The 27,543-nt window shown below is 46.8% G+C and overlaps 1 protein-coding gene across 1 annotated transcript in view; it reads left to right on the forward strand.

The window, feature by feature from the left end:
* Positions 1-27,543, forward strand: part of wdr62 (WD repeat domain 62) — a 206,245-nt gene that overhangs the window by 50,298 nt on the left and 128,404 nt on the right. Inside the window, exons 12-16 of the mRNA XM_034168870.1 lie at positions 6,286-6,377; positions 6,460-6,585; positions 25,559-25,629; positions 25,969-26,090; positions 26,160-26,235. Of these exons, the coding sequence (XP_034024761.1) occupies positions 6,286-6,377; positions 6,460-6,585; positions 25,559-25,629; positions 25,969-26,090; positions 26,160-26,235 (487 nt within the window). The remainder of the gene's footprint in view (positions 1-6,285; positions 6,378-6,459; positions 6,586-25,558; positions 25,630-25,968; positions 26,091-26,159; positions 26,236-27,543) is intronic.

Here is a 27,543-nt window from a genome sequence, read left to right on the forward strand (position 1 = left end):
CAATGCTCTCCCGCAACACCTCCAGAAGATCAGCACAGAGACAGCCCCAGAAGTGTTCATAAAAATCCACTGGGAGTCCGTCGATCCCTGGAGCTTTCCCAGATGCCATCTGCCGCATCACCATTGTCAGTTTATCCAGCGTGATAGGGGAGTCCAAGGTCTCTCGCTCCGAGGCCACCAGCCTGGGGAGATCTCGCAGAAGGTTAGCCGCACAGGCCCCTGTCGAGAGCCGAGTAGAAGTCCATAGCATGTCTCCGCATTTCCTCTGAATCACTCATCACCCGTCCGTCAGAAGGCAAAGACAGGTCATCACCTTTTGATGAGAGGTCCTCTTCTCCAGATTGAAGAAGTAATTGGGCGCATCCATGTCCTTGATGTTCGCATACCATCGCCCCTTTCACCCTCTCCTGTAACAGGGCACCCAGCTCCAACCTCTTCCCCTGCAGTAGACCATGCTGTTTAGGAGCCCCAGCTGTATGTAGGCTGGCCTGAATGTCCATAATGTCCTTCTCCAGTGTTGCTGTGGCTATCTTGACTCTCGCGGTAGAATAAGAAGTGTATTGTTGACACAAAACCCGAACCTGAGTTTTGCCGGCCTCCCACCACTGACTCACTGTCCGAAATGTCCCCTTCCTTCCCATATACATACAGACGACACAGAGAGAGGCAGACGGTCATACATACACAGACAGACATACAGACGACTACACAGAGAGAGAGAGAGAGAGACGGTCATACATACATAGACGGACATACAGACGACCACACACACACACACACACACACACACAGAGAGAGAGGGAGGGAGAGAGAGAGAGAGAATTTTGACAGGTGTTAGAAATGGAGCACCAAGCTCCCATTTTGCACAGACGAGAGAACGTCATTTATGCACCATAAACTCAGGGTCCACTGACGCCTTAACTAAAACACAGTTTTTGCGAGTCTTCCAAATGGCCAACTTGGCGAGTCCACAAAGCAGGTTAATTAAAACATGCAACCTCCTGGATTGTACGCGATATTTCAAACAAAAAATGAACAAGTCCATAATGAACAACAACCCAAACCCACGAAACCACTTCTCCAACAACCCAAACAGCCCTGAAAACCGGTGACGCTGTGCAAAAACATGAACATTTTCCCTAAGTGGACAAAAAGGACAACCCCCATCAACCCCTGGATCCAGGTACGCCAGATACCCATTTGTAGCCAGAAGCCCGTGTACAATCTTCCACTGGAGGTCCTCCGTGCGTTTGTCGACCGGGGATGTGTACAGGCTTTGCCATCACCCCACAGGACATAAGGCAGCACCAAAATACTCTGACCACTTTGATGCCACCAACCCTGCCAAAGAGCGTAAGCGTAACACTTTGACACAGGTAAAATAGAGAGCTTTCTTGCCGATACACTCAAACTCTCCCAAAAGAGGTGACCTGTAAGACAGGAGAGCCCCCTGCTCCTCCTGCCACGTCCCCACAGCAGGTGAGACAGTCAGAGAAGGGAACGCGTACTCACATTCATCATCCCACTGGTCAGACTGAGTACGGTTCTCAGCAAATGCTCTGTGGGGCCCTGGCAGGGAAGCACAAACCTCCTCCACCACCCTGAGCAGCATCCTGGAGGACCGAACTCCTGCCGACTCCGCCAGCCTCCCGACAGACGTGTGCAGTAGATGGCCCAATTTGGTGCACCCCGCCTCCCTCAGGCGGGACCGCAGAGTGGCAGATGACAAACCAGGAGAGCTACCAAAGTCATTGAAGAAAAGAGGCTCCTCAAAACAGCCACATCCCTGGTGTGCCTACGTTGTCCCTGTGCACAGAGAGGACCTGCCATGCCTGGAGAACTGACTGGTAAAAAGCCGAGGTGCGCGTCCCGATGACGTCCCGCCGATGCAGTAGGAACAGATGTTTGTCATACCCAAGATCAGCCTCCCTCCTCAGCAGGACACATGCTGTATCCTGCCAGCTCAGTCCCGAGGGATACAACAGTCTCTGAGCAGCCTGCAACCTGAAGGTCGACACCCGAGCAGAAATGTCCACCAGCCTCTGTCCTCCTTCATGAAGTGGCATATACAACACAAGAGCTCTGATCCAGTGATGGCCGGACCAGAAAAAGTCCACCAGCAACCGCTGCAACTGCTCAATAAGGCCCTGTGGTGGAGGGAGGACAGACAGTCTGTGCCGAAGCGACCAGAACCCGCCCCCTGTAGGACAGCTGGGGCAGCAACCATTGCCATTTGGACAGTCTGGCACACACCTTCTCCACCAAGCCCTCCCAATTCCTCCGACGATACCCATCCATCCCCAGAAACACACCCAGAACTTTCAAACCCTCCTCTGCCCACCGCAGACCGTGTGGCAGACAGGGAGCAGCCCCTTCGTGCCACCTCCCCATTAGGACAGCCTCACTCTTCTCCCAGTTCATTCTTGCAGAGGTCCCCATCTCATAGAGCTGTAAACTATCTAAGAACCCATCAACATCCGCCTGATTTGTGACAAAAACCGTTATGTCATCTACGTAAGCAGAGAGCACAAGGGGAGAAGATTGTTGAAAACCTGGCAAAACAAGGCCAGACAGCCTGGCTAAGGCGACACAAGAGTGGCTCAATGGCTAAAGAGTACAGCTGACCTGAGATGGGGCAGCCCTGTCTTATACCACGCGTTACGGGGACTGAGCAGCTCAAGCCTCCCCCAACCTTAACCAAACATGAAGCCCCATTATACAATACCCCAACAAATGAAATAAACCCCTCACCAAAGCCATATGCCTTCAAAGTGGAAAACAAAAACCCGTGATGAACCAGATCGAACGCCTTCTCCTGATCAAGTGACACAAACCCGCAAACTAAATCCCCAGTATTGCACAGATCAAACAAATCCCTCATCAAAAATGGTTGTCCATAATAGTTCTTTTGGGCTCACAATAAGACTGGTCCTTGTGAAAAATAAAATCCAGGACATTTTTCAGCCTCTTCACCAGTACCTTAGAAAAAAAACTTTATAATCCGCACAGAGAAGTGCAACCAGTCTCTAGTTCCGCAATATAGTAAGATCTCCTTTCTTAGGCAGGAAGGACAGAACAGCACGCCGCAATGCTCTCCCGCAACATCTCCAGAAGATCAGCACAGAGAAAGCCCCAGAAGTGTTTATGAATATCCACTGGACGTCCGTCGACCCCCAGAGCTTTCCCAGATGCCATCTGCCGCACCGCGATTGTCAGTTCATGCAGCGTGATGGGGGAGTCCAAGGGCCCTCGCTTCGAGGCCACCAGCTGGGGGAGATCTCTCAGAAGGTCAGCCGCACAGGCCCCGTCACAGTCTACAGCACCGTAGAGAGCCGAGTAGAAGTCCCTCGCATGTCTCCGCATCTCCGCTGAATCACTCGTCACCCGTCCGTCAGGAAGTCAGAGACAAGTCATCACCTTCTGATGAGAGGTCTTCTCCAGATTGAAGAAGAAGGAACTGGATGCATCCATGTCCCTGATGTTCGCAGAGCGAGCCCTCACCATCGCCCCTTTCACCCCCTCATGTAACAGGGCACCCAGCTCCGCCCTCTTCCCCTGCAGCAGGCTGTGCTGGTCGGGAGCCCCAGCTGCATGTAGGTTGGCCTGAATGTTCATAATGTCCTTCTCCAGTGTTACCATGGCTACCTTGACCCTAGCTGTGGAATAGCAAGTGTACTGTTGACACAAAACCCGAACCTGAGTTTTGCCAGCCTCCCACCACTGACTCACTGTCCCAGATGTATCCTTCTGTCCCCTCCAGAAACTCCAAAAAGATTCAAATCTACAAAACGCCCTGTCATGCAAAGGTTTGGTGTTGAATTTCCAGTAAGTGTTGAACATCTGAGTGTGGGAGTGGAATATTTCTGTGGTGATGAGATGATGATGATCTGAAAAACCAACTGGCTAAATTAAACTCCTGCGTAATCTGTTCCGGAATGAGTGTGACATATAAATCCGGTCAAGCCTAGCTGCAAACACCACCCCATCTGAAATCCGAACCCATGTGTACTGTCTGTCCTGTGGGTGTGTGACCCTCCAGGTGTCCAATAAACCCACCTCATGTAAAAAAACCAGCCAGTGAGGAAACCGACCGTAAATGCGGTTCCTCACCAACCCGATCCAGGAACATATCCACAGTGCAGTTGAAGTCACCCCCCAACATCAAACAGTCACCAGGATCCTGCTGAACTAAAATGTCCCTCGCCAGTTTGAATAACCCCACCCGCTCCGAGCCCTCATTATGTGCGTAAATATTTGTAAACACCATGGTCAACCCCTCGACCTGAGCTCTGACCAACAGAACCCGACCCTGAACAATCTCAGTGGTGGATAAAACAGTGACATCAAGACGAGGCGAAAACAAAACCGCCACTCCAGCACTGATGTTGGAGCCATGACTCTCATAAAAACGTCCCCTCCACCACCGAGCCCAGTCCACTTCATTATCTCCGTCAGAGTGAGTCTCTTGCAGGAACAACACATGCAACCCCTTGTGTTCAAAGAGCTCAGAGACCAAAGCTCTCCTCCGCCCGTCCCTGCCTCCGTTCATGTTCAAAGAGCCCACCCTCAGATGCTGCATGTGGACTGAGTGAAGAGAGAACAGAGAGAAAGACAGATAGAGAAGATAGAACATCCGATGAGACACACTCATACTCTTTCTGGTGGATTTATGACCCCTGCAACCTCGCCCCTGCTTGGACAGAGATTCCTTCCCCAAAGCAATGATATGTTTCCTGAGTCTGTACCGCTTCTTATCATTCAGGAGGTCCAAGCCAACGAGCCTCCTCAACACTTTAACAGATTTTACAAATTTCTCTGTGTCGGGAAAATAATCTGCAACTTTCACTGATTTACCAAATGAATCATCCAGGTAACTGTTGATGTCACCACCACGGCTCTGTTCATCCTGGACACAAATGTTAAGTTCTTATGTCCGACCTGCTCGCCCACAGCCAGGAGGACATCCTCCATAGACACAGCCGGGTCAGGGACCACCCTCACCCCGTGACGGAGCGAGGGGGCCGGCGACAGCCCAGACGCCATCCACATCAAAACCCGCTGCAAAAAACACACAAAACCACACGCAAACCAGTCAAAACAATAAAAAACAACTAACAAACAAACAAACTGAAAATCAAAAACACCGAAAAGGAAGAAAAAAAAACGCCACCTCACCTAAACTGCGTCATACTCTCACCTGTGACCCTCACTCACGCCCAAACTCCCAGCATGCACCAGAGAGAGAGAGAGAGAGAGACTGCTGTGTTCCAGAAGTAAAACTGGTGGTGAACTCGTATGTTCTCTGCTTGCTGCACATTGTAGTAAAACCAGACTGTGGTTGGGTTTTGACGTACAAACACAATGTTTGATATTTATTTGGCTTCTTTCCTGAAGTGGGCACATTTGGGGTGCTTGGCGGTGGGGACCGGCGCAAAGTTGGGTGTTGGTGGTGAGGAATTTCCAACATGTTGGTTGAACTTTGTTCTGGGATGCTGTCTGAACAGTTAGGGTTCATTGGAAATGGTGGACTCTGTCCCTGGAGGATCCAGGGTTATTTTCTTTGCACGGTGGCCTTCACAGTTCCATTTTCCAGTTCAACATGTAGTTGTTTTGTTTTTAGATCTCATGCTGTTGTACAGAAAATGACTCCAGTAGGATGAGCAGTGACCACACACAGTTAAAACCAGCACTCAAATCCTGTACATTTGAGTGTGATAACACACATGCCGCTTCCGATACGTGTGAGCACGATAACAGTTTCCTGTACACAGATTACAGTTTCCTGTACATGTTAGCACTCTAACACGTGTTGCTTCCTGTGTGTGTCAGTATGCTAGTGTGTCATTTCTTGTATGTGTTAGCATGCTAACGCGCGTTGTTTGCAATACGTGTGAACACACAAACACGTCTCATTTGCCATACGTGTGAGTGTGCTAACACGTGTCGTTTGCTGTATGTGTGGAGCACTAGCACGTCATTTGCTCTGTGTGGCGCGCTAACACGTCATTTGCTGTACATGTGAACGCACGAACTCATGTCATTTGCTGTACATGTGAACGCACAAACTCATGTCATTTGCATACGTGTGAACACGCTAACACATGTAATTTGCTGTACATGTGCGTGCGCTAACACGTGTCATTTGTTGTATGTGTGGGGCGCTAACATGTGTTGTTTGCCTATGTGTGACATGCACTAACTTTTGTCATTTGCTGTATGTGTTAGCGCACTAACTCGTGTCATTTGCCGTACGTGCGAGCTAACGTGTGCCTTTGCCGTGTTCAGTGTCTTCAGTCTGCAGTCCATGGAGGAGCTGGTGAACATCGAGGCTCATGATGCAGAGGTTTTGTGTCTGGACTTCTCCCCGATTAGCACAGGTAGAACCTGCGGTCTAAGGTCATCAGTCCAGACTCGACAGGGTCTTGTCTTGAGCAGTCTGGCCCATTCTCTGGGTTTCAGGTCTGAAGCTGCTGGCATCAGCCAGCAGGGATCGACTAATCCACGTCTTCAACCTGGAGAAGAGCTGCAGTCTGGAACAGACTCTGAATGATCACAACGCCGCCATCACGGCTGTCAAGTTCGCGGGTGAGTTGAGAATGGCATCAAACCTTAAACACGGCTGCAAACAGGGCTCCGTTTTTGGATGGATTTCCATCAAAATGTGTTTCCATGTTCTGTTGATTCCATCATATGAAATCGCAGGGTTCTCCCCAGACAATGGAAAAACGTCGCCGTGGGGTCATCTCGAGATGTTTTAGTGAGAGACTCGGTGAGAATCTGACAGAGCACAAACCCATTTTGCAGGGAAATTTCACATAAACAACTTCAGCTCTTTATTTTATCCTGTTTAAATCCAGATGACACAAACCATGACAAACTGCAAGCATTACACGGAGCCCGATGATCTGAGGGTGATCGCTGCATTTTTTGTTTTGTCTTGGTGGTGACCGCAGCCCGTATGGGGCACTGCGATCCCCGGTCCATTTGGGGAGGGAGCACGCCGATGCTGAGCGCCGCCGAGGCCGGTGCACAGCCGACTCGATCAACGCTGTTTGCTGTGGGATTGATCAGATCGCAGGCCAAGAACGATGCTCCAGCCCCTGTGACAGTGAACAGGGAGGCCTTTCTGAAGAAAACAGCAGAATAGAAATTTAAATTCTTGCTGGATAGCGGCGTGCATTATTTCCTTTCTTCTGTGTTTTTAAGACATGTTGCATCGAAATCAGAACAATTAAGATTTTGGCTGTTCGTGACCATCCGATGATCCACTAGGATTACTTTGTGCACTTCCTTGACCACTTTCAAAGTATACAGCATTCGCAAAAAATAGCTACGGAGACTTCTGAAAACAAAGTACTGGTGAGTACTCAAGTGTAGGGTTAGGTATCATGAACCGGTTCTTTTCAGGTTGTTGTTGTCCATTTGGCTGCTCCCATATTGTTGGGGTCGTCACAGCGGATACAACCAGAACTGCATCGATATTTGGCACAGGTTTTATGCCGGATGCCCTTCCTGACGCAACTCCAGTTTCACCTGGAGAAACACACACAGCCGCTGGTGTTCCGAAGAGGTCTCGCATCCAAGTACTGACCAGATCCTGCACTGCTTCTGAGATCTGATGGGATCAGGCTGACACAGAGCAGACCGGCTGCAACCGGTTCTTTTTGGTATTGTTAAGGAATGATTCGATCCAACTACATCAATAGCCTTTTTGCTTAATAATTCCCTTATCTGTCCTTCAGAGCGGCCGTTGGTTTTGAGGGTGTTTCTCGGGAAAATGTTCATTTCTCTACGTTGATTACAGACCCTGTAGCAGCTCTGTAATCAACTGCTTCTGCAGTGTGACTCTGCTTTGAACCTTGAACCAATGAAGCAGTGCTTTGATCTGCTGCTTTGTTGGTTCATTGCTTCGCTGCTTTTCAGAAGCGGCAACTCTGCTTCTTAACCCCTCTCAACACCATTAAAATATGTCAATTGTGAGACAAACTTTGTGTGGATTAAAGTCACTAACTGGGACTCTTGTCTTGTTGCAAGAAATGAGAATCGTCCTCCATTACGTTGCTTCAAACGCTGTGCCGCTCTCTGCCGAGTGTAGAGTCCGGTCGGAATTAATAACTTCAAAGCGAATCGCCGTTTAAATCAAATGACACCTCTTTCCAACCAGTAAAGTGCAATCGATCAAAATGTTTTTTTCCTCCAAAATGAGACATCCTGACTGATGTGCAGCAGCCCAAGACTGTGTGGCTGCAGACCTGTAGACTCCAGCAGCCATCTGAGCTCAGCTCAGAAGGAGAGACATTCATGCCATTAATGTCTGAAAGCTTTAGATAAAAACTACAGATTTTGTTTATTTCTGTTTATGTCCCAGAGATCAAGGATCCAGTGACCAATTTCATATTTATTTATTTTGAGACTCAATAAAATGTTGACATAGAAAACCTGTAAAGCCTACTTTTAGTACTCAGAAAAGTCACAGGAGGTATCAATAAGGGAATCAATAAGGAATCGGATTGATAAGCAGAATCGATAATGGTATCAGTATCGATAAAATCTAATCAAATTACTCGAGTGTTTCTGACAGTGTTGATGTAGCTGTTAACGTTAAAAACTGAGCCACAGATTAATTCCAAAGTTCACATAATTGTGATGTCACAGGGGTGGTGGCCAAGTGGTTAATCAATCAATCAATCAACTTTTTTCTTATATAGCGCCAAATCGCAACAAACAGTTGCCCCAAGGCGCTCCATATTGTAAGGCAAGGCCATACAATAATTATGAAAAACCCCAACGGTCAAAACGACCCCCTATGAGCAAGCACTTGGCCACAGTGGGAAGGAAAAACTCCCTTTTAACAGGAAGAAACCTCCAGCAGAACCAGGCTCAGGGAGGGGCAGTCTTCTGCTGAGACTGGTTGGGGCTGAGGGAAAGAACCAGGAAAAAGACATGCCGTGAAGGGGGGCAGAGATCGATCACTAATGATTAAATGCAGAGTGATGCATACGGAGCAAAAAGAGAAAGAAACACTCAGTGCATCATGGGAACCCCCCCACAGTCTACGTCTAAAGCAGCATAACCAAGGGATGGTCCAGGGTCACCCGATCCAGCCCTAACTATAAGCCTTAGCGAAAAGGAAAGTTTTAAGCCTAATCTTAAAAGTAGAGAGGGTATCTGTCTCCCTAATCTGAATTGGGAGCTGGTTCCACAGGAGAGGAGCCTGAAAGCTGAAGGCTCTGCCTCCCATTCTACTCTTACAAACCCTAGGAACTACAAGTAAGCCTGCAGTCTGAGAGCGAAGCGCTCTAATGGGGTAATATGGTACTACGAGGTCCCTAAGATAAGATGGGACCTGATTATTCAAAACCTTATAAGTAAGAAGAAGAATTTTAAATTCTATTCTAGAATTAACAGGAAGCCAATGAAGAGAGGCCAACACGGGTGAGATATGCTCTCTCCTTCTAGTCCCCGTCAGTACTCTAGCTGCAGCATTCTGAACCAACTGAAGGCTTTTTAGGGAACTTTTAGGACAACCTGATAATAATGAATTACAATAGTCCAGCCTAGAGGAAATAAGTGCATGAATTAGTTTTTCAGCATCACTCTGAGACAAGACCTTTCTGATTTTAGAGATATTGCGTAAATGCAAAAAGGCAGTCCTACATATTTGTTTAATATGCGCTTTGAATGACATATCCTGATCAAAAATGACTCCAAGATTTCTCACAGTATTACTAGAGATCAGGGAAATGCCATCCAGAGTAACGATCTGGTTAGACACCATGCTTCTAAGATTTGTGGGGCCAAGTACAATAACTTCAGTTTTATCTGAGTTTAAAAGCAGGAAATTAGAGGTCATCCATGTCTTTATATCTGTAAGACAATCCTGCAGTTTAGCTAATTGGTGTGTATCCTCTGGCTTCATGGATAGATAAAGCTGGGTATCATCTGCGTAACAATGAAAATTTAAGCAATACCGTCTAATAATACTGCCTAAGGGAAGCATGTATAAAGTGAATAAAATTGGTCCTAGCACAGAACCTTGTGGAACTCCATAATTAACTTTAGTTTGTGAAGAAGATTCCCCATTTACATGAACAAACTGTAATCTATTAGACAAATATGATTCAAACCACCGCAGCGCAGTGCCTTTAATACCTATGACATGCTCTAATCTCTGTAATAAAATTTTATGGTCAACAGTATCAAAAGCAGCACTGAGGTTAATACACTTGGCTTCAGTGCGGAGGGTTCCCGATTCAAATCCCACCCCTGCCACATTTCTCCATGTAATGTGGAGGTTTGTCAGGGAGGGCCTACGGCCCAAAACCTGTGCCAATTCAACATTGAGATTCACCTTGGATTTGCTGTGGCGAACCCGAGTGCAAAACAAGGGAGCAGCTGAAGGGACTGACTTACATAAGTGTGAATCTTGTGTAAGTTGTGTTATGATGACTGTTCATTTTGATGCAGTCACAGTAAAAGCAGAAGCCATGAGAAGCTTTATTGTGCCTGCACCGCCATTTGTCATAAGTGCAGCCTGCTAATAACAATCTCTAATTGAGGCTCAGCTTTGTGCACACTTGTAAGTGTTGTCATGAATATAACTGTGAAAAATCAAAAAAAAAAAAAAATCTGTGTGATCAGGCAGCCTCTGAAAAACAACATTGTGGAGATATTCCACATCAGTGTTCACAACACCAGTAAAACATCTGACTGGTGCACATTCAAACGGTGTGCTACTGTGCGTACATCCAGATCCATATTCCGACAGACGCTCTCAAAGTAAAGTAAAACTAAAGCCTACCAGCTCTGCTGAGGAGAACAAAATACAAAAATGGAAAAAACTGAACAGGCTACTCACCCAGTTGTACAATGATTTCCCAGATTAAATATGTAAAGTTCACTCTACCAAAGAAGCCACCACGCACGCATCATACGCGTGATCGCCAGTCGGTGAACATGTCCATGTCCACAATAAGTTCTCACATGTATTACTAGCCAGAGAACATGTCCATGTCCACTATAAGTCCGCACAGATGGATCGCCAGCCAGAGAACATGTCCAGGTCCAGTATAAGTCCTCTAGGTGTGCGGCTTAGCTCCAAAAGAGAGGTTGATTGTGCACATTTCCTTAAAAGCAGGAAACTTGGCATGGTTAGAGCAAGACGGTACAGAGATTTTTAGTTCAGGGACCACCAGAAATTGCACCCCGTATGGTGGCCATCTTTGATTTCAAAATGGCCACCAGTGTGGATCAGTTTTGTTGAATATCGCTGTAACTAGTTGAGATATCAACATAGTTGAAATTCCTAAACCCACATTTTAAGGATCTAGGAATCCAATGGTGACATAAAATGTGTGATCTTGAAATCCAAGATGGCCGCTTTCCACAAGCTATTCTGCTCAGTGGGCCTCATGTATCAATGTTGCGCACTTGTGGTGTAAATTTACGGCGTAAACTTGAAATACACCAAAGTCGCCGTGACATGTATCAAGCAGTGCGCACCTGCCCATTTCTGGCGTACGCCTGACGTGATCTTGATAAATGCGGCGGGTGGAAACGATCGTAATTATAATAAACACGCCCATAAATATTCAGACTCCGCTTCAGACACACCCTCATTTTACGACATAGAAGCCAGGAAGACGGCAATGAAAAAGAACTCCAGCAATCATGACGCGTGCCAATAGAGCGTCAAAAGCGGCCGTCGTATCAGTTGTTTTGTAGTATATAATCAATAAAGTGTTACAGTGGTCCCTCATTAATCGCTGGAGTTACGTTCTAAAAAATAGCCCGAAATATGCGAAACCGCGACGTTAGGCAGCGTTATTTTTTGCAATTATTATAGACATTTCAAAGCTGTAAAACCACTCACTACACAGTTTATACACTTTCTCAATCAGGCATGAACATTTTCTCACTTTTCTCTCGTGTGTAAACACTCTCAAAGTTCAAACCTTAGTAGGAAAATAAGACCAAACTGTTTCAGGCCCAAACATTTGTTTGAGAAATAAAAATAGAAAGTTTTCCTATAAATAATTATGATGGCATTTAGAACTAACGAATTAATTTTAACGATCAACGAACGAGGTCGGACACATAAGAAATTATTAATAGTGACTGACCAGTATGTCACAGATCGCGCCTCTGCGTCCTGATTCCCACTCACACCTGGCTGCAAGATTCTTATAAACAGACACGCAGAACACAGAACAGTGTTAAAAAAAAAAAAGGCATGCAAAATTGGACTAAATACTCCGCGAGACTCCGAGGCCACGACAGGTGAACGACGTTATAGCGAGGGACCACTGTATTCTCTTTTCACATGTCAATAATTCTTGACATGTGGATATTTGCTCGCTCAATTAATAAGACATGCCTAATCTGTCAGATTTCTTTATTTTTTAAATATATTTCTGTATTTATTTTATTGTGACAACCGAATGGAGACGACAAAACCTGATTGCAGCACGGGCGAATTAAGGGAATGACGAAACTACAGTTATCAATTTCATTGTCTAAAACGATCACACCACATGAAGTTAAGCTCAGCGCTGCTCTGGCTCCAGGCTCGAAGTCTGGAGAAAAGGGCGAGCAGCAGCGCTGTAGCCACGGATCGTGCTCCATAACAATCCCGCAAAAGCGGGATTTGTATTGATTATTATGTAGTATAATCAGGAAAGTGTTATTTATGTAACATATGCATTGATTTGTATGATGGCACTGTTTATCATGTTGATCAAATTCATTTTTATGTGGATTCCAGCGCTGGTTCATTTTGGTGTATAATTTACACCACCTCTCGACCTGGTGTATATTTTCAGCGCAGCGTACGCCAACGATCACATTGATAAATGCCAAGTAGCGCAGCCGTTTTGGCGTACACCCCATATACGCTCAAATATCGCCGTACGTAACGTTGATACATGAGGCCCAATATCTCCTTAACTAGTAGAGATATTGAGACGGTTGAAATGTCCATACCCACATTTTAGGGGTCTCGGAATCCAATAATGACAATGAATATGTGGCAGCTATCTTATAGTCAAAGATGGAGATCACCCAAATCCATAAACATAGCATATCATCAGTCAACAGGTTGACACACAACATGGGGAAGAATGATCCATCAAGATAACATCACGAGCAGTTGGCTGAAAAAGCACAGCTGAACATCTCCTGGCATTCCCCATCACAAGAACATAGTGATGTGCATGTATGTGTAGACTTCTTACACCTGCACTGACCAGTGCATCGTTTTTGTGCATCCACACTGGATAAGTCCATTGCAGATCTTTGTAGCTTCAGGTGTTGTCGAAATCGGTTTGAACTGACCTTCAGATGTCTTTTCCCAACCTACTCACTTGGACACGAGAGCTCAGAATCAGAATACTTTATTAGTCCCTTAAAGGGCAATTCATTGCAGGCCCCCTGGCCAACCATAAAACACAGACAGGTAGTCTGAGTTGCTGCCACGGCTAGTACTATAGCATATGTATCAATGGTTCTCATGAGCGCCTTGGGGCAACTGTTTGTTGTGATTTGGCGCTATATAAGAAAAAAGTTGATTGAAGTTGATTGATTGATGAGGATCATGACATTCCCTCTCTATTTGGCGCATCAGCTGCGTGGAGCAACATTCGGCCATCTGCCTCTTCTTGGCTGCATGGAACAAGAGATTCAAGCTGCATGCATGGTGGAGCAACTACACTCAACAAAAATATAAATGCAACACTTTTGGTTTTGCTCCCATTTTGTATGAGATGAACTCAAAGATCTAAAACTTTTTCCACATACACAATATCACCATTTCCCTCAAATATTGTTCACAAACCAGTCTAAATCTGTGATAGTGAGCACTTCTCCTTTGCTGAGATAATCCATCCCACCTCACAGGTGTGCCATATCAAGATGCTGATTAGACACCATGATTAGTGCACAGGTGTGCCTTAGACTGTCCACAATAAAAGGCCACTCTGAAAGGTGCAGTTTTATCACACAGCACAATGCCACAGATGTCGCAAGATTTGAGGGAGCGTGCAATTGGCATGCTGACAGCAGGAATGTCAACCAGAGCTGTTGCTCGTGTATTGAATGTTCATTTCTCTACCATAAGCCGTCTCCAAAGGCGTTTCAGAGAATTTGGCAGTACATCCAACCACCCTCACAACCGCAGACCACGTGTAACCACACCAGCCCAGGACCTCCACATCCAGCATGTTCACCTCCAAGATCATCTGAGACCAGCCACTCGGACAGCTGCTGAAGCAATCGGTTTGCATAACCAATGAATTTCTGCACAAACTGTCAGAAACCGTCTCAGGGAAGCTCATCTGCATGCTCGTCGTCCTCATTGGGATCTCGACCTGACTCCAGTTCGTCATCGTAACTGACTTGAGTGGGCAAATGCTCACATTCGCTGGCATTTGGCACATTGGAGAGGTGTTCTCTTCACGGATGAATCCCGGTTCACACTGTCCAGGGCAGATGGCAGACAGCGTGTGGGGTGTCGTGTGGGTGAGCGGTTTTCTGATGTCAGTGTTGTGGATCGAGTGGCCCATGGTGGCAGTGGGGTTATGGTATGGGCAGGCGTCTGTTATGGATGAAGAACACAGGTGCATTTTATTGATGGCATTTTGAATGCACAGAGATACCGTGACGAGATCCTGAGGCCCATTGTTGTGCCATACATCCAAGAACATCACCTCATGTTGCAGCAGGATAATGCACGGCCCCATGTTGCAAGGATCTGTACACAGTTCTTGGAAGCTGAAAATGTCCCAGTTCTTGCATGGCCGGCATACTCACCGGACATGTCACCCATTGAGCATGTTTGGGATGCTCTGGACCGGCGTATACGACAGCGTGTACCAGTTCCTGCCAATATCCAGCAACTTCGCACAGCCATTGAAGAGGAGTGGACCAACATTCCACAGGCCACAATTGACAACCTGATCAACTCTATGCGAAGGAGATGTGTTGCACTGCATGAGGCAAATGGTGGTCACACCAGATACTGACTGGTATCCCCCCCAATAAAACAAAACTGCACCTTTCAGAGTGGCCTTTTATTGTGGGCAGTCTAAGGCACACCTGTGCACTAATCATGGTGTCTAATCAGCATCTTGATATGGCACACCTGTGAGGTGGGATGGATTATCTCAGCAAAGGAGAAGTGCTCACTATCACAGATTTAGACTGGTTTGTGAACACTATTTGAGGGAAATGGTGATATTGTGTATGTGGAAAAAGTTTTAGATCTTTGAGTTCATCTCATACAAAATGGGAGCAAAACCAAAAGTGTTGCGTTTATATTTTTGAGTGTAAAACCTCACTTTTCAGTGTGACTACTAACTCCTCGCTCTGATTTTCAACTGATTTGATTATTTCAGTGGAGAGGAAACTGAAAAGTTCTGTCTCGTTTTCATCAACATGAAGAAAATTCTGCCATTGTCCAGGAACTGCAGCTGAGGTACCCACATGTCTACAAACTGCCTTTCCACGCCTTTCTTGGGCCGTGCTCCTCAGACGTCCAGGCAGGTAGCAGTAACACACCAGGTCAAGTCGGGTTGCAGATTTGTACTGTGTGAGAACAAATGGGATGAATACCTCTTTGGCATATACACCAAAGGTCTTTGATGTTCCAGGATTTAGCATTTGAAAAATTGCTGCCCCATCACGTATTACACATGTAATTACAGAGCTGGAGCCTGGGTATTTGGGCGGCTCACTCTTTGTTCCAGTTCGAAGCTCCCCCCCCCCGGGACAAGGATGAGGGGTAAGGCTGATATTCATGACTGAAAAAAAAGTCATTGTTTCCCTCCCGCATCTGACAAGCAAAATAAAGGCAGGAAAACAAGTGCACACCATTTTTTAATGAGGCTACTTTCTGTTTGCTTTTTGCTGATGAGTTACTGAATAATGGCAACTTGTTGCGGGAGAGGACGTCACTGAGAGGCTTTTTACACTTGCTCAAATGATTCCAAAGCTTTCTTTCCCACCTTCTGAACATTTTGCACACTGTGAGCAACCGATAAGCTTGCAGTCTCCTTTGTGTCGAGGACCAAAATGTCAGTGGTTTCTTCAAGAAACCGATTACCAAGCTCCTCGAAAACGGTCACACATGACCTGACATCGAAGGACTTCTGTACACTTTGAGTTTGGTCATGATGCAACGTTTAAACTTTGTTGTTGTGGTGATGCACCTGGGTCATCTCAAACTTAAGCCCCTGTCACTCCTTGACAATTTAGCCTGCGTATGCCGGTCGTACTGAAAAAGCTGGCACACTCTGCCACATGTCTAATAAATTAATGCAGCTGTCACACCTTGACGATTAACCAGCGTCTGCCGACAGCTTCATTTCCACCCAGTTGTTCATGTCGGTACTGCACAGTGTGGCGCGGGTCAGAAACATAGTAATTTCACATTATTTTTTTATTTTCATTTTTTATCTTGGTAGAACATTTTCATGGTGTACAGAATGCTGATGAGTCGACTGGCTGTGGGAAACGCTGCCGTGAATGAATGGAGGGCTGTGGCTCTTCAAAAATTTAAAGTGCCGGCTGCTTTCAGGTCTGCTGGTCAGACCTGATCAGGTCATCACAGACCTGAGTAATGAAACTCTGTGATGATTTAAACTTTTAAAGCGCCAGTCAACCGCGATCAGGTGTGATCAGACCTGACGGTGTGATCTGTCTGTGTACAGCGACGGCGCTATGAAAGTTTAGAGTCGCAGCACTTCATTTGGCTCTGATCACACCTGATTGATCAGGTCGTTTGATGATCACAGCGATGGCACTTTAAAAGTTTAAATCATCACAGTGCTTCTGTGTGATCACGACATGGGCATCCTCTGAGAAATGCACCTGCAGCATGACCACTGAGGGACTTGCTTTAAAATGCTGCATTTCCAGCCAAGACAAGGAACTAAACTATTTTCAGATGTCGTTTTCAAAAATCAGGCCCCTTTATTATGTGGATATGTGTCCATCATACTTTGATGATCAATCGGACTGAAACGAACAGATAATATTTACTCCGTGTGTGAATGAAAACAGTCATTCTGCATGAGGACTGCAGGTTTCAGCCAGTCAGTGGCCAGCATTAGTGGACGTATTTAGACGTATGAGTAAATTTCAAGAAACCTGTGCCAGCAATCACATAACTTGCCTACAACTTACGTCCAGCATGTACAGGACGTTTAAGTCACACGCTGGCATGTGTTAATAATTTTCAGCATGTCCAAAATTTTCAAGGAGCTCAGCTTATTAGGACGAATATCAGTGAGTGAATCAGGAATAGCATGTTTCAGTGAGCTTCAACTTGCTCTTAACTTATAAAAAGCTTACCTGTAACTTTTTAAACTTACGCCAGTGTTTATTAATACGACTGGCATATGCTGGCTAAATCGTCAAAGTGTGACAGGGCCTTTACCTGTCACTGTTGCAACCTCGGTGCCAGCAACCAGCCATCTTTGCAGAGCACTGGGTTTGTCCAGGAGAACAACAGCTCCTCCGTCTCCCTTGATGCTCATTGTTCTGCTCATTTGCCTGGTCCGTAGCAATGGAGGAAAATATGTGGTTGATGTTCTGCACTGTGAACATGCCCGCCCGGAATTCTTCCAACATGTCAGGGTGTGTCCTGTGAAGGTTTACCGTGTCTCGTAAATGGACTGGAATCCACCTCGCATAGTGTGTGTGGTCAAGAGCAAAGAACCGTGGGAGAAGTTCCCAGAGAGTATCGAAGTACATATAAAAATCAGCTTCCCTCAAGGAGCACACAAAGGTCAGAATGCAAACCTCTAATACCAATAAAAGATTCCGATACTGGGATTGTGGACATTGTTTGATTCTTCTTTGACACCATTCCTTGAATGACAACTGTTGATCCTTGTCAGCTGCTCTTGCATAGTCATTGTATGCACAATGCTGCAGGATGCTCAGTGTTGCAGCTGTAACTTGATGTGCTGACGTGTGCGCAATATGCGCATCTGTCAAATGTGAGAATAGACCTTCTCTATTTTTAGCCTATTGAGCAAAATAGCTTGTGGATGGTGGCCATCTTGGATTTCAAGATGGCAGCCACAGATTTTAGATTATGTCACCACTGGATTCCTAGACCCTTATAATGTGGATATAGGAATTTCATCTGTCTCTGTCTCAACTAGTTATGGAGATATTGAACAAAACTGAACCACATTTTGAAATCTGAGATGGCTGCCACACAGGGTGCAATTTCCAGTGGCCCCTGGGCTAAAAGTCTTTGTTTTGTGTTACTCTAACCATGTGCCAAGTTTCATCTATTTAAGGGAAAGTGCACAAACCACCCCACTATCACGCACGGATCGGCCGGAGAATAATGTGCAACTGCCGTTCCCCTGTCAGCTCCTCAAGTTCTCTAATGATTCTGGCACATTAGATAGAAAGTCCATTATCTCCTGAAAATAACATATTCTGACTTTATCCAGTGAAAGAAATACATCTGCATGTTCAGGGAGTCTTCAAAAAACAATGTCGTGTAGACATTCCACATCCATGTTCATAGCAGCAGTCAAACAGCTGAGAGGTGCAAGCTAAAATAGCATGCTGCGACACAAACAGCGCATCATCACACATTAGATTCCAAAATCCGGCAGACTCTGAAAAAGTTACGAGTTTCGGGGTCAAGTGTGTCGTCTCCTGTCTGTAAATCCCCTGTAAATCTGAGCCACCACTTTTGAATGAAAGCTCAGAAGCTTCGTTATTGGACGTAGCACACTGTCAGTCAGCCATCGGGATGTTTCTGTATTTACTAAAATGTGTGTCACATGCTGAGAAATGCAGAGAATTGCCAACTAAGATGTTTTCCGGAAATGCACCCTCTAATGCTCAGAGTGAGAGGAATAATTAGCAATAAAATACATCGTCACCCACTAATTATTAGCACATGTACGTGGAGAGACTTAAAACTCCAATTCCACTGAAGTTGGGACGTTGTGTAAAATGTAAATAAAAACAGAATACAATGATTTTCAAATCCTCTTCAACCTATATTCAGTTGAATACACCACAAAGAAAAGATATTTAATGTTCAAACTGATAAACTTTATTGTTTTGTGCAAATATTTGCTCATTTTGAAATGGATGCCTGCAACAGGTTTCAAAAAAGCTGGGACAGTGGTATGTTTACCACTGTGTTACATCACCTTTCCTTCTAACAACACTCAATAAGGGTTTGGGAACTGAGGACACTAATTGTTGAAGCTTTGTAGGTGGAATTCTTTCCCATTCTTGCTTGATATACGACTTCAGTTGTTCAACAGTCCGGGGTCTCCGTTGTCGTATTTTGCGCTTCATTATGCGCCACACATTTTCAATGGCGACAGGTCTGGACTGCAGGCAGGCCAGTCTAGTACCCGCACTCTTTTACTACGAAGCCACACTGTTGTAACATGTGCAGAATGTGGCTTGGCATTGTCTTGCTGAAATAAGCAGGGACGTCCCTGAAAAAGATGTTGCTTGGATGACAGTATGTGTTGCTCCAAAACCTGGATGTACCTTTCAGCATTGATGGTGCCATCACAGATGTGTAAGTTGTCCATACCATGTGCACTAACACACCCCCATACCATCACAGATGTGTAAGTTGTCCATGTCATGGGCACTAACACACACCCCCCATACCATCACAGATGCTGGCTTTTGAACTTTGCGCTGGTAACAATCTGGATGGTCTTTTTCCTCTTTTGTCCAGAGGACACGACGTCCATGATTTCCAAAAACAATTTGAAATGTGGACTCACCAGACCACAGCGCACTTTTCCACTTTGTGTCTGTCCATTTCAAATGAGCTCGGGCCCAGAGAAGGCGGCGGTGTTTCTGGATATTGTTGATGTTTGGCTTTCACTTTGCATGGTAGAGTTTTAACTTGCACTTGTAGATGTAGTGACGAACTGTGTTAACTGACAATAGTTCCTGAGCCCACGTGGTAAGATCCTTTACACAATGATGTTGGTTTTTAATGCAGTGCCGCCTGAGGGATCGAAGGTCACGGGCATTCAGTGTTGGTTTTTGGCCTTGCTGCTTATGTGTAGAAAGTTCTCCAGATTCTCTGAATCTTCTGATTATATTATGGACTATATTATAGATGATGGAATCCCTAAATTCCTTGCAATTGAATGTTGAGAAACATTGCTCTTAAACTGTTGGACTGTTTTTTTTCACTCAGTTGTTCACAAAGTGATGCTTCTCACCCCATCTTTGCTTGTGAACGGCTGAGCCTTTTGGGGATGCTCCTTTTATACCCAGTCATGACACTCACAATTAGTGTCCTCAGTTCCCAAACGCTTATTGAGTGTTGTTAGAAGGAAAGGTGATGTAACACAGTGGTAAACATACCACTGTCCCAGCTTTTTTGAAACGTGTTGCAGGCATCCATTTCAAAATGAGCAAATATTTGCACAAAACAATAAAGTTTATCAGTTTGAACATTAAATATCTTTCTTTGTGGTGTATTCAATTGAATATAGGTTGAAGAGGATTTGAAAATCATTGTATTCTGTTTTTATTTACATATCACACAACGTCCCAAATTTATTGGAATTGGGGTTGTACAATCATGAATACTTTGTTGTGTTGCTAACTGGGAAGTAACAAATCAATGAGATGTGTCCTTTACAGGGCACATCTCACTGATATAACATTTCTGAGTGTTTCCTAAAATGTTCCAGCATGCTTGACTGGAATGTAATGTTAACGTTAAGAACTGAGCCACAGATTAATTGCAAAGTTTACATAAGTGTTATGTCACATTATGATTACTCATTTTTAAGTGAGAACTGTTCATTTTGATGCAGTCATGGTGAAAACAGCATGGCCATTATTCATGAATGCAGCCTGTTTAAAACAGTCTCTGTTAGAGGCTTCGCTTTGTGCATGATTATAAATGTTGTCAGCGATATAACTGTGGAAAATCTGAGAAAAACATCTGTGTGACCAGGTAGCCAGAACAACAGTGGAGAGGTCCGCGTGCACCTTGCGGTGCGACTGTGCATGCTGTTCCTTTACCAAACAGACTCACAAGACAGACTCTCTCAAAGTAAAATAAAAATATAGTCTACCAGCTCCACAATGGAGACCAAAATACAAAAGTAGAAAAAAACTGAACAGAGCACTCACCCATCCATCCATCCATCCATTTTCTTCCGCTTTATCCGGAGTTGGGTCGCGTGGGCAGCAGCTCAAGCAAAGCCGCCCAGACCTTCCGATCCACACACACCTCCCCCAGCTCCTCCGGGGGAACCCCAAGGCGTTCCCAAGCCAGCCGAGAGATGTAATCCTTCCAGCGTGTCCTGGGTCTTCCCCGGGTCCTCCTCCTAATGGGACGTGCCCGGAACACCTCTCCAGCGAGGCGTCCAGGGGGCATCCGGAAAACATGCCCGAGCCACCTCAACTGACTCCTTTCGATGTGGAGGAGGAGCGGCTTGACTCCGAGCCCCTCCCGAGTGACCTCTAAGGGAGCGCCCAGCCACCCTGCAGAGGAAACTCATCTCGGCCACTTGTACCCTCGATCTCGTTCTTTCGGTCATGAGCCAAATCTCATGACCATAGGTGAGGATCGGAACGTAGATCGATCGGTAAATCGAGAGCTTTGCCCCCCTACTCAGCTCTCTCTTCACCACGACGGTCCCATACAGCGACCGCATCACTGCAGGCGCTGCACTGATCCGTCTATCGATCTCACGCTCCATCCATCCCTCACTCGTGAACAAGACCCCGAGATACTTAAACTCCTTCACTTGAGGCAAGGACACTCCACCGACCTGAAGAGGGCAAAGCACCTTTTTCCGGTCGAGAACCTTGGCCTCGGATTTGGAGGTGGTGATTTTCATCCCTTACGCCTCACTCGGCTGCAAACCGCCCCAGTGCACACTGAAGGTCCTGATTTGACAAAGCCAACAGAACCACATCGTCCAAAAACAGCAGAGACGAGATCATGTGGTTCCCAAACCAGACCCCCTCTACACCCTGGCTGCACCTAGAAATTCTGTCCATAAAAATAATGAACAGAACCGGTGATAAAGGGCAGTCCTGGCGGAGGCCAACGTGCACTGGAAACAGGTTTGGCTTACTACCGGCAATGCGAACCAAGCTCCTGCTGCAGTCGTACAGGGACCGGATAGCCCTTAGCAAAGGACCCCGGACCCCGTACTCCCGGAGCACTCCCCACAGGGTGCCCCGACGGACACGGTCGAACGCCTTCTCCAGATCCACAAAACACATGTGGACTGGTTGGGCGAACTCCCATGAACCCTCGAGCACCTGATAGAGCGTGTAGAGCTGGTCCAGTGTGCTGCGACCAGGACGAAAACCACACTGCCCCTCCTGAATCCGAGGTTCGACCATCGGTCGAATTCTCCTCTCCAGTACTCTGGAATAGACCTTACCGGTGAGGCTGTGGAGTGTGATCCCCCTATAGTTGGAACACACCCCCTTAACAGAGGGACCACCACCCCGGTCTGCCAATCCAGAGGCACTGTCCCCGATCGCCACGCGATGTTGCAGAGGCATGTCAGCCAAGACAGTCCCACAACATCCAGAGACTTAAGGTACTCAGGACGGATTTCATCCATCCCAGGAGCCTTGCCACCGAGGAGCTTTCTAACCACCTCGGTGACTTCTGCCTGTATAATGGATGAGTCCGCCTCTGGGTCCCCAGTCTCTGCTTCCTCTTCGGAAGACGTGATGATGGGATTGAGGAGATCCACGAAGTACTCCTTCCACCGCCCAACAACATCCCCAGTCAGGGTCAACAGCTCCCCACCCGCACCGTAAACAGTGCCGGTGGAGAGCTGCTTCCACCTCCTGAGGCGTTGGACGGTTTGCCAGAATCTCTTCGAGGCCGACCGATAGTCCTCCTCCATAGCCTCCCCGAACTCCTCCCAGACCCGAGTTTTTGCCTCTGCGACCGCACGGGCTGCGGCACGCTTGGCCTGCCGGTGCCTGTCAGCTGCCTCTGGGGTCCCACCTACCAACAAAGATAAGTAGGACTCCTTCTTCAGCTTGACGGCATCCCTTACTTCCGGTGTCCACCACCGGGTTCGGGGATTGCCGCTGCGACAGGCACCAGAGACCTTGTGACCACAGCTACGAGCGGCCGCATCAACAATGGAGGTGGAGAACATGGTCCTCTCGGATTCCATGTCTCCAACCTCCCCGGGATCTGGGAGAAGCTCTCCCGGAGGTGGGAGTTGAAGTCCTCCCTGACAGAGTGTTCCGCCAGTCGTTCCCAGCAGACCCTCACGATACGTTTGGGCCTGCCAGGTCTGACCGGCTTCCTCCCCTCCCAGCGGATCCAACTCACCATCAGATGGTGATCGGTCGACAGCTCTGCCCTTCTCTTTACTCGAGTGTCCGAGACACGTGGCCGAAGGTCAGATGATACAACTACAAAGTTGATCATCGACCTCTGGCTCAGGGTGTCCTGGTGCCACGTGCACTTATGGACACCCTTGTGCTCGAACATGGTGTTTGTGATGGACAAACTGTGACTAGCACAGAAGTCCAACAACTGAACGTCACTCCGGTTCAGCTCGGGGAGGCCGTGCTTCCCGATCAGCCCGCTCCAGCTCTCACTGTCGCCGCCCACGTGGGCGTTGAAATCCCCCAGGAGAACAATGGAGTCCCCAGTCGGAGCTAGTACCCCTCCCAGGCACTCCAAGAAGGTCGGGTACTCTGCACTGCCGCTCGGCCCGTAGGTGGAGACAACGGTGAGAGACCTGTCCCCGACCCGAAGGCGTAGGGACGCGACCCTCTCGTTCACCGGAGTGAACTCCAACACATGGCAACTGAGCTGGGGAGCAATAAGCAATGCAACACCAGCTCTCCGCATCTCCCCGTGTGCAACGCCAGAAAAATGAAGTGTCCAGCCCCTTTCCAGGAGTTGGGTACCAGAGCCCATGCTGTGCGTGGAGGTGAGCCCGACTATCTCTAGTTGGTATCTCTCAACCTCCCGCACAAGCTCAGGCTCCTTGCCCCCCAGCGAGGTGACATTCCACGTCCCAACAGCCAGGGGCTGTGAGCATGGACCGGGCCGCCGGGCCACCCGCCCTCGACCGCCACCCAATCCTCTCTGCACCCGACCCCCATGGCTCCCTCTGCAGGTGGTGAACCCACAGGAGGGCGGGCCCACGTTGCTCCTTCGGGCTGAGCCCGGCCGGGCCCCATGGGCTAAGGCCTGACCACCAGGCGCTCGCGCGAGAGCCCCAACCCCAGGCCTGGCTCCAGGGTGGAACCCGGCTCCGCCATACTGGGCGACGTCTCGGTCCTTGATCTTTCACTGGTCATGGAGGTTCTGAGCTGCCCTTAGTCTGATCCGTCACCTAGGACCTGTTTGCCTTGGGAGACCCTACAGGGAGCACAAAGCCCCCGACAACATAGCTCCTAGGATCATCCGGGTACGCAAACTCCCCCACCACGATAAGGTGGCAGCTAGAAGGGAGAGCACTCACCCACTTGTAGAATAATTTCCAAGATTAAATAAGTCCACTCTCCCAAAGAAATCCTCATGCACAAATCGCGCGTGATCGCCAGCCTGTGTCGTGGAAGTCCTCACAAAGTTCTCTCACGATTCTGGCTTGTTAGATAAAAGTCCATTATCTTCTGAAAATAACATTCAGACTTTTTTCTGATGTAAGAAATCCATTTGCATGTTCAGACAGCCTGTAAAAACAGCAAACAGGCCTTCTCCCAGAGTACCAAGACATTCCTCTGGCTCTGCTACATCAGCTTAACACCCAAATAAAAAAAAGATTAAGTCAATCAGGGACTGTTTTATGGATATTTCAAAACATAATCCACAGCACATAAAAGAGACTCAGTTTGCCTCTTTCATGCTCAGCTGTAAATAAAAATTGACTTGGCTTGGTGAAAAATATACGGACTTGATTAACATTAAAATTTTATCATTATTAATTTGAAGTTACATTTTTTTACAGTTTTTTGCAAGTTATATGATTTAACTCTTGCATTATGATTTACATGGCAAAAGATTTTTCATTAGTAATAGATATCGTGTACACAGACACTCATGAAGACACACTAAGAATTGATCAATGTAGAATGAAAACAATGAAAGCAGAATTAAAGTCAGTTCATGCAGACAGTCAGTCCATTTGTGGAAACTTAATCCATACAAAACATACAAGACAGTAATAATGAAATCAAGACTTGAGCCATATTTTGCTCCAGTATAAGAGTCAAATACCACTGTTTTAAACCAAGAAAAACTGACCAAAGTGCTCTCAGAATGAACCATTATGCCAAAGTTTTCTGTGGGGGTGACATGGCCCCGAACCCCCCCTCAGGGACCTTGCGCCTGCGGCGCTCCTGCTGTGCAACTTTTTTGCATAGGCCATCAACTCACAGAAATTGTTCAGTCAAAAATATTTTCAGTTGCTTGCAGCCATGCTTAAAGGGGTCTACAGCGCCACCGTGTGATGTGACAGTTACATCTGTTTGAGACCACCTGCCTCATGTCTCTGACCCGTTTGCATGTCTGTCTCTGACCTGTTTGTGTGTTCAGGTGAGAGTCCGACCCTTCGGATGGTGAGCTGTGGAGCTGATAAGAGCATCTACTTCCGCACTGCCGAACAGGTCAGTGTGAGGACAACAAAGACTTCAGCAACACCTGTTTACTTTTCAAGTCTGTTTCAGTTGAACACACATGATGCTGTCCACATCCTGGGAACGCCCGTGCTGCTTGTTGTCCTCACTTGTATCTAATGTGGCCATCTGGTGAACCAGAGATCTTCAGGAGCAGAAAAAAGAATGAATGCTTTCAGATGTTGGCATGTTTTAGTTTTTGGTCACACCACGCAGCTGAGCCATACTGGAGCCGCTGGACCCTGGACTCTTCAAAGCCATTTCCTGCGGTTCTCTCTGTGTTTGTCCTTGATTTCTGTGTGTTGATGATGATTGTTTGGTTTGTCACAGATGGACGAGGGTTTAGCATTTTGCAGGAGTCACCATGTGGTGGAGAAGACAATGCTGTACGACATGGACCTGGACGCGTGCAGAGACCACGTGGCTGTTGCCTGCCAGGACCGGAATGTCAGGTGATAGGCAGCATGTGTGTTTGGATGCTGAAACATAGAATGGGTCCTGGAGCTGTTGTGTCTGTGCAGAGTCTACAACGCGGAGAGCGGGAAGCTGCTGAAGTGTTTGAAAGGCTCATCTACTGAAGAAGGAGCTCTGCTGAAGGTACTGGAATATCCTCCATCAGCTCCAACACTCACTTAATCCAGCATCACATTACCACATCGGACGCAAAATAAATAAAAAACCCTGAGGGCCGAGTATGTAAGACGGGACACCAAATAAATGAAAACAGCTCTGGAACGAGTATGCAACACAGGATGCCAAATCAATAAAAACACATCGAGAACAAGTACTCAACACGGGACGCCAAATAAATAAAAACGGCTCAAGGACGAGTATGCAACACGGGATGCCAAATCAATAAAAACACCTCGGGAACAAGTACTCAACTCGGAACGCCAAATAAATAAAAACGGCTCAAGGATGAGTATGCAACACGGGATGCCAAATCAATAAAAACACCTCGGGAACAGGTACTCAACACGGGACGCCAAATAAATAAAAATGCCCCAAGGACGAGTATGCAACACGGGATGTCAAATCAATAAAAACACCTCGGGAACAAGTACTCAACACGGGACGCCAAATAAATAAAAACGCCCCAAGGACGAGTATGCAACACGGGATGTCAAATCAATAAAAACACCTCGGGAACAAGTACTCAACACGGGACGCCAAATAAATAAAAACGCCCCAAGGACGAGTATACAACACGGGACGCCAAATCAATAAAAACACCTCGGGAACAAGTACTCAACACGGGACTCCAAATACATAAAAACACCTCAGGAACCAGTACGTGACACGGGACTCCAAATACAAACACCTCAGGACCTCGCCAGATTACTTTACTTACTTACTTTATTTGTTTATTTGTAAAGGGGCCAAAATCAAATCAAATCAGTTTTATTTATATAGCGCCAAATCACAACAAACAGTTGCCCCAAGGCGCTTTATATTGTAAGGCAAAAGCCATACAATAATTACAGAAAAACCCCAACAGTCAAAACGACCCCCTGTGAGCAAGCACTTGGCGACAGTGGGAAGGAAAAACTCCCTTTTAACAGGAAGAAACCTCCAGCAGAACCAGGCTCAGGGAGGGGCAGTCTTCTGCTGGGACTGGTTGGGGCTGAGGGAGAGAACCAGGAAAACGACATGCTGTGGAGGGGAGCAGAGATCAATCACTAATGATTAAATGCAGAGTGGTGCATACAGAGCAAAAAGAGAAAGAAACACTCAGTGCATCATGGGAACCCCCCAGCAGTCTAAGTCTATAGCAGCATAACTAAGGGATGGTTCAGGGTCACCTGATCCAGCCCTAACTATAAGCTTTAGCAAAAAGGAAAGTTTTAAGCTTAATCTTAAAAGTAGAGAGGGTGTCTGTCTCCCTGATCTGAATTGGGAGCTGGT

This window comes from Thalassophryne amazonica, chromosome 4 (assembly GCF_902500255.1).
Source record: "Thalassophryne amazonica chromosome 4, fThaAma1.1, whole genome shotgun sequence".
Classification (NCBI taxonomy): Eukaryota; Metazoa; Chordata; class Actinopteri; order Batrachoidiformes; family Batrachoididae; genus Thalassophryne; species Thalassophryne amazonica.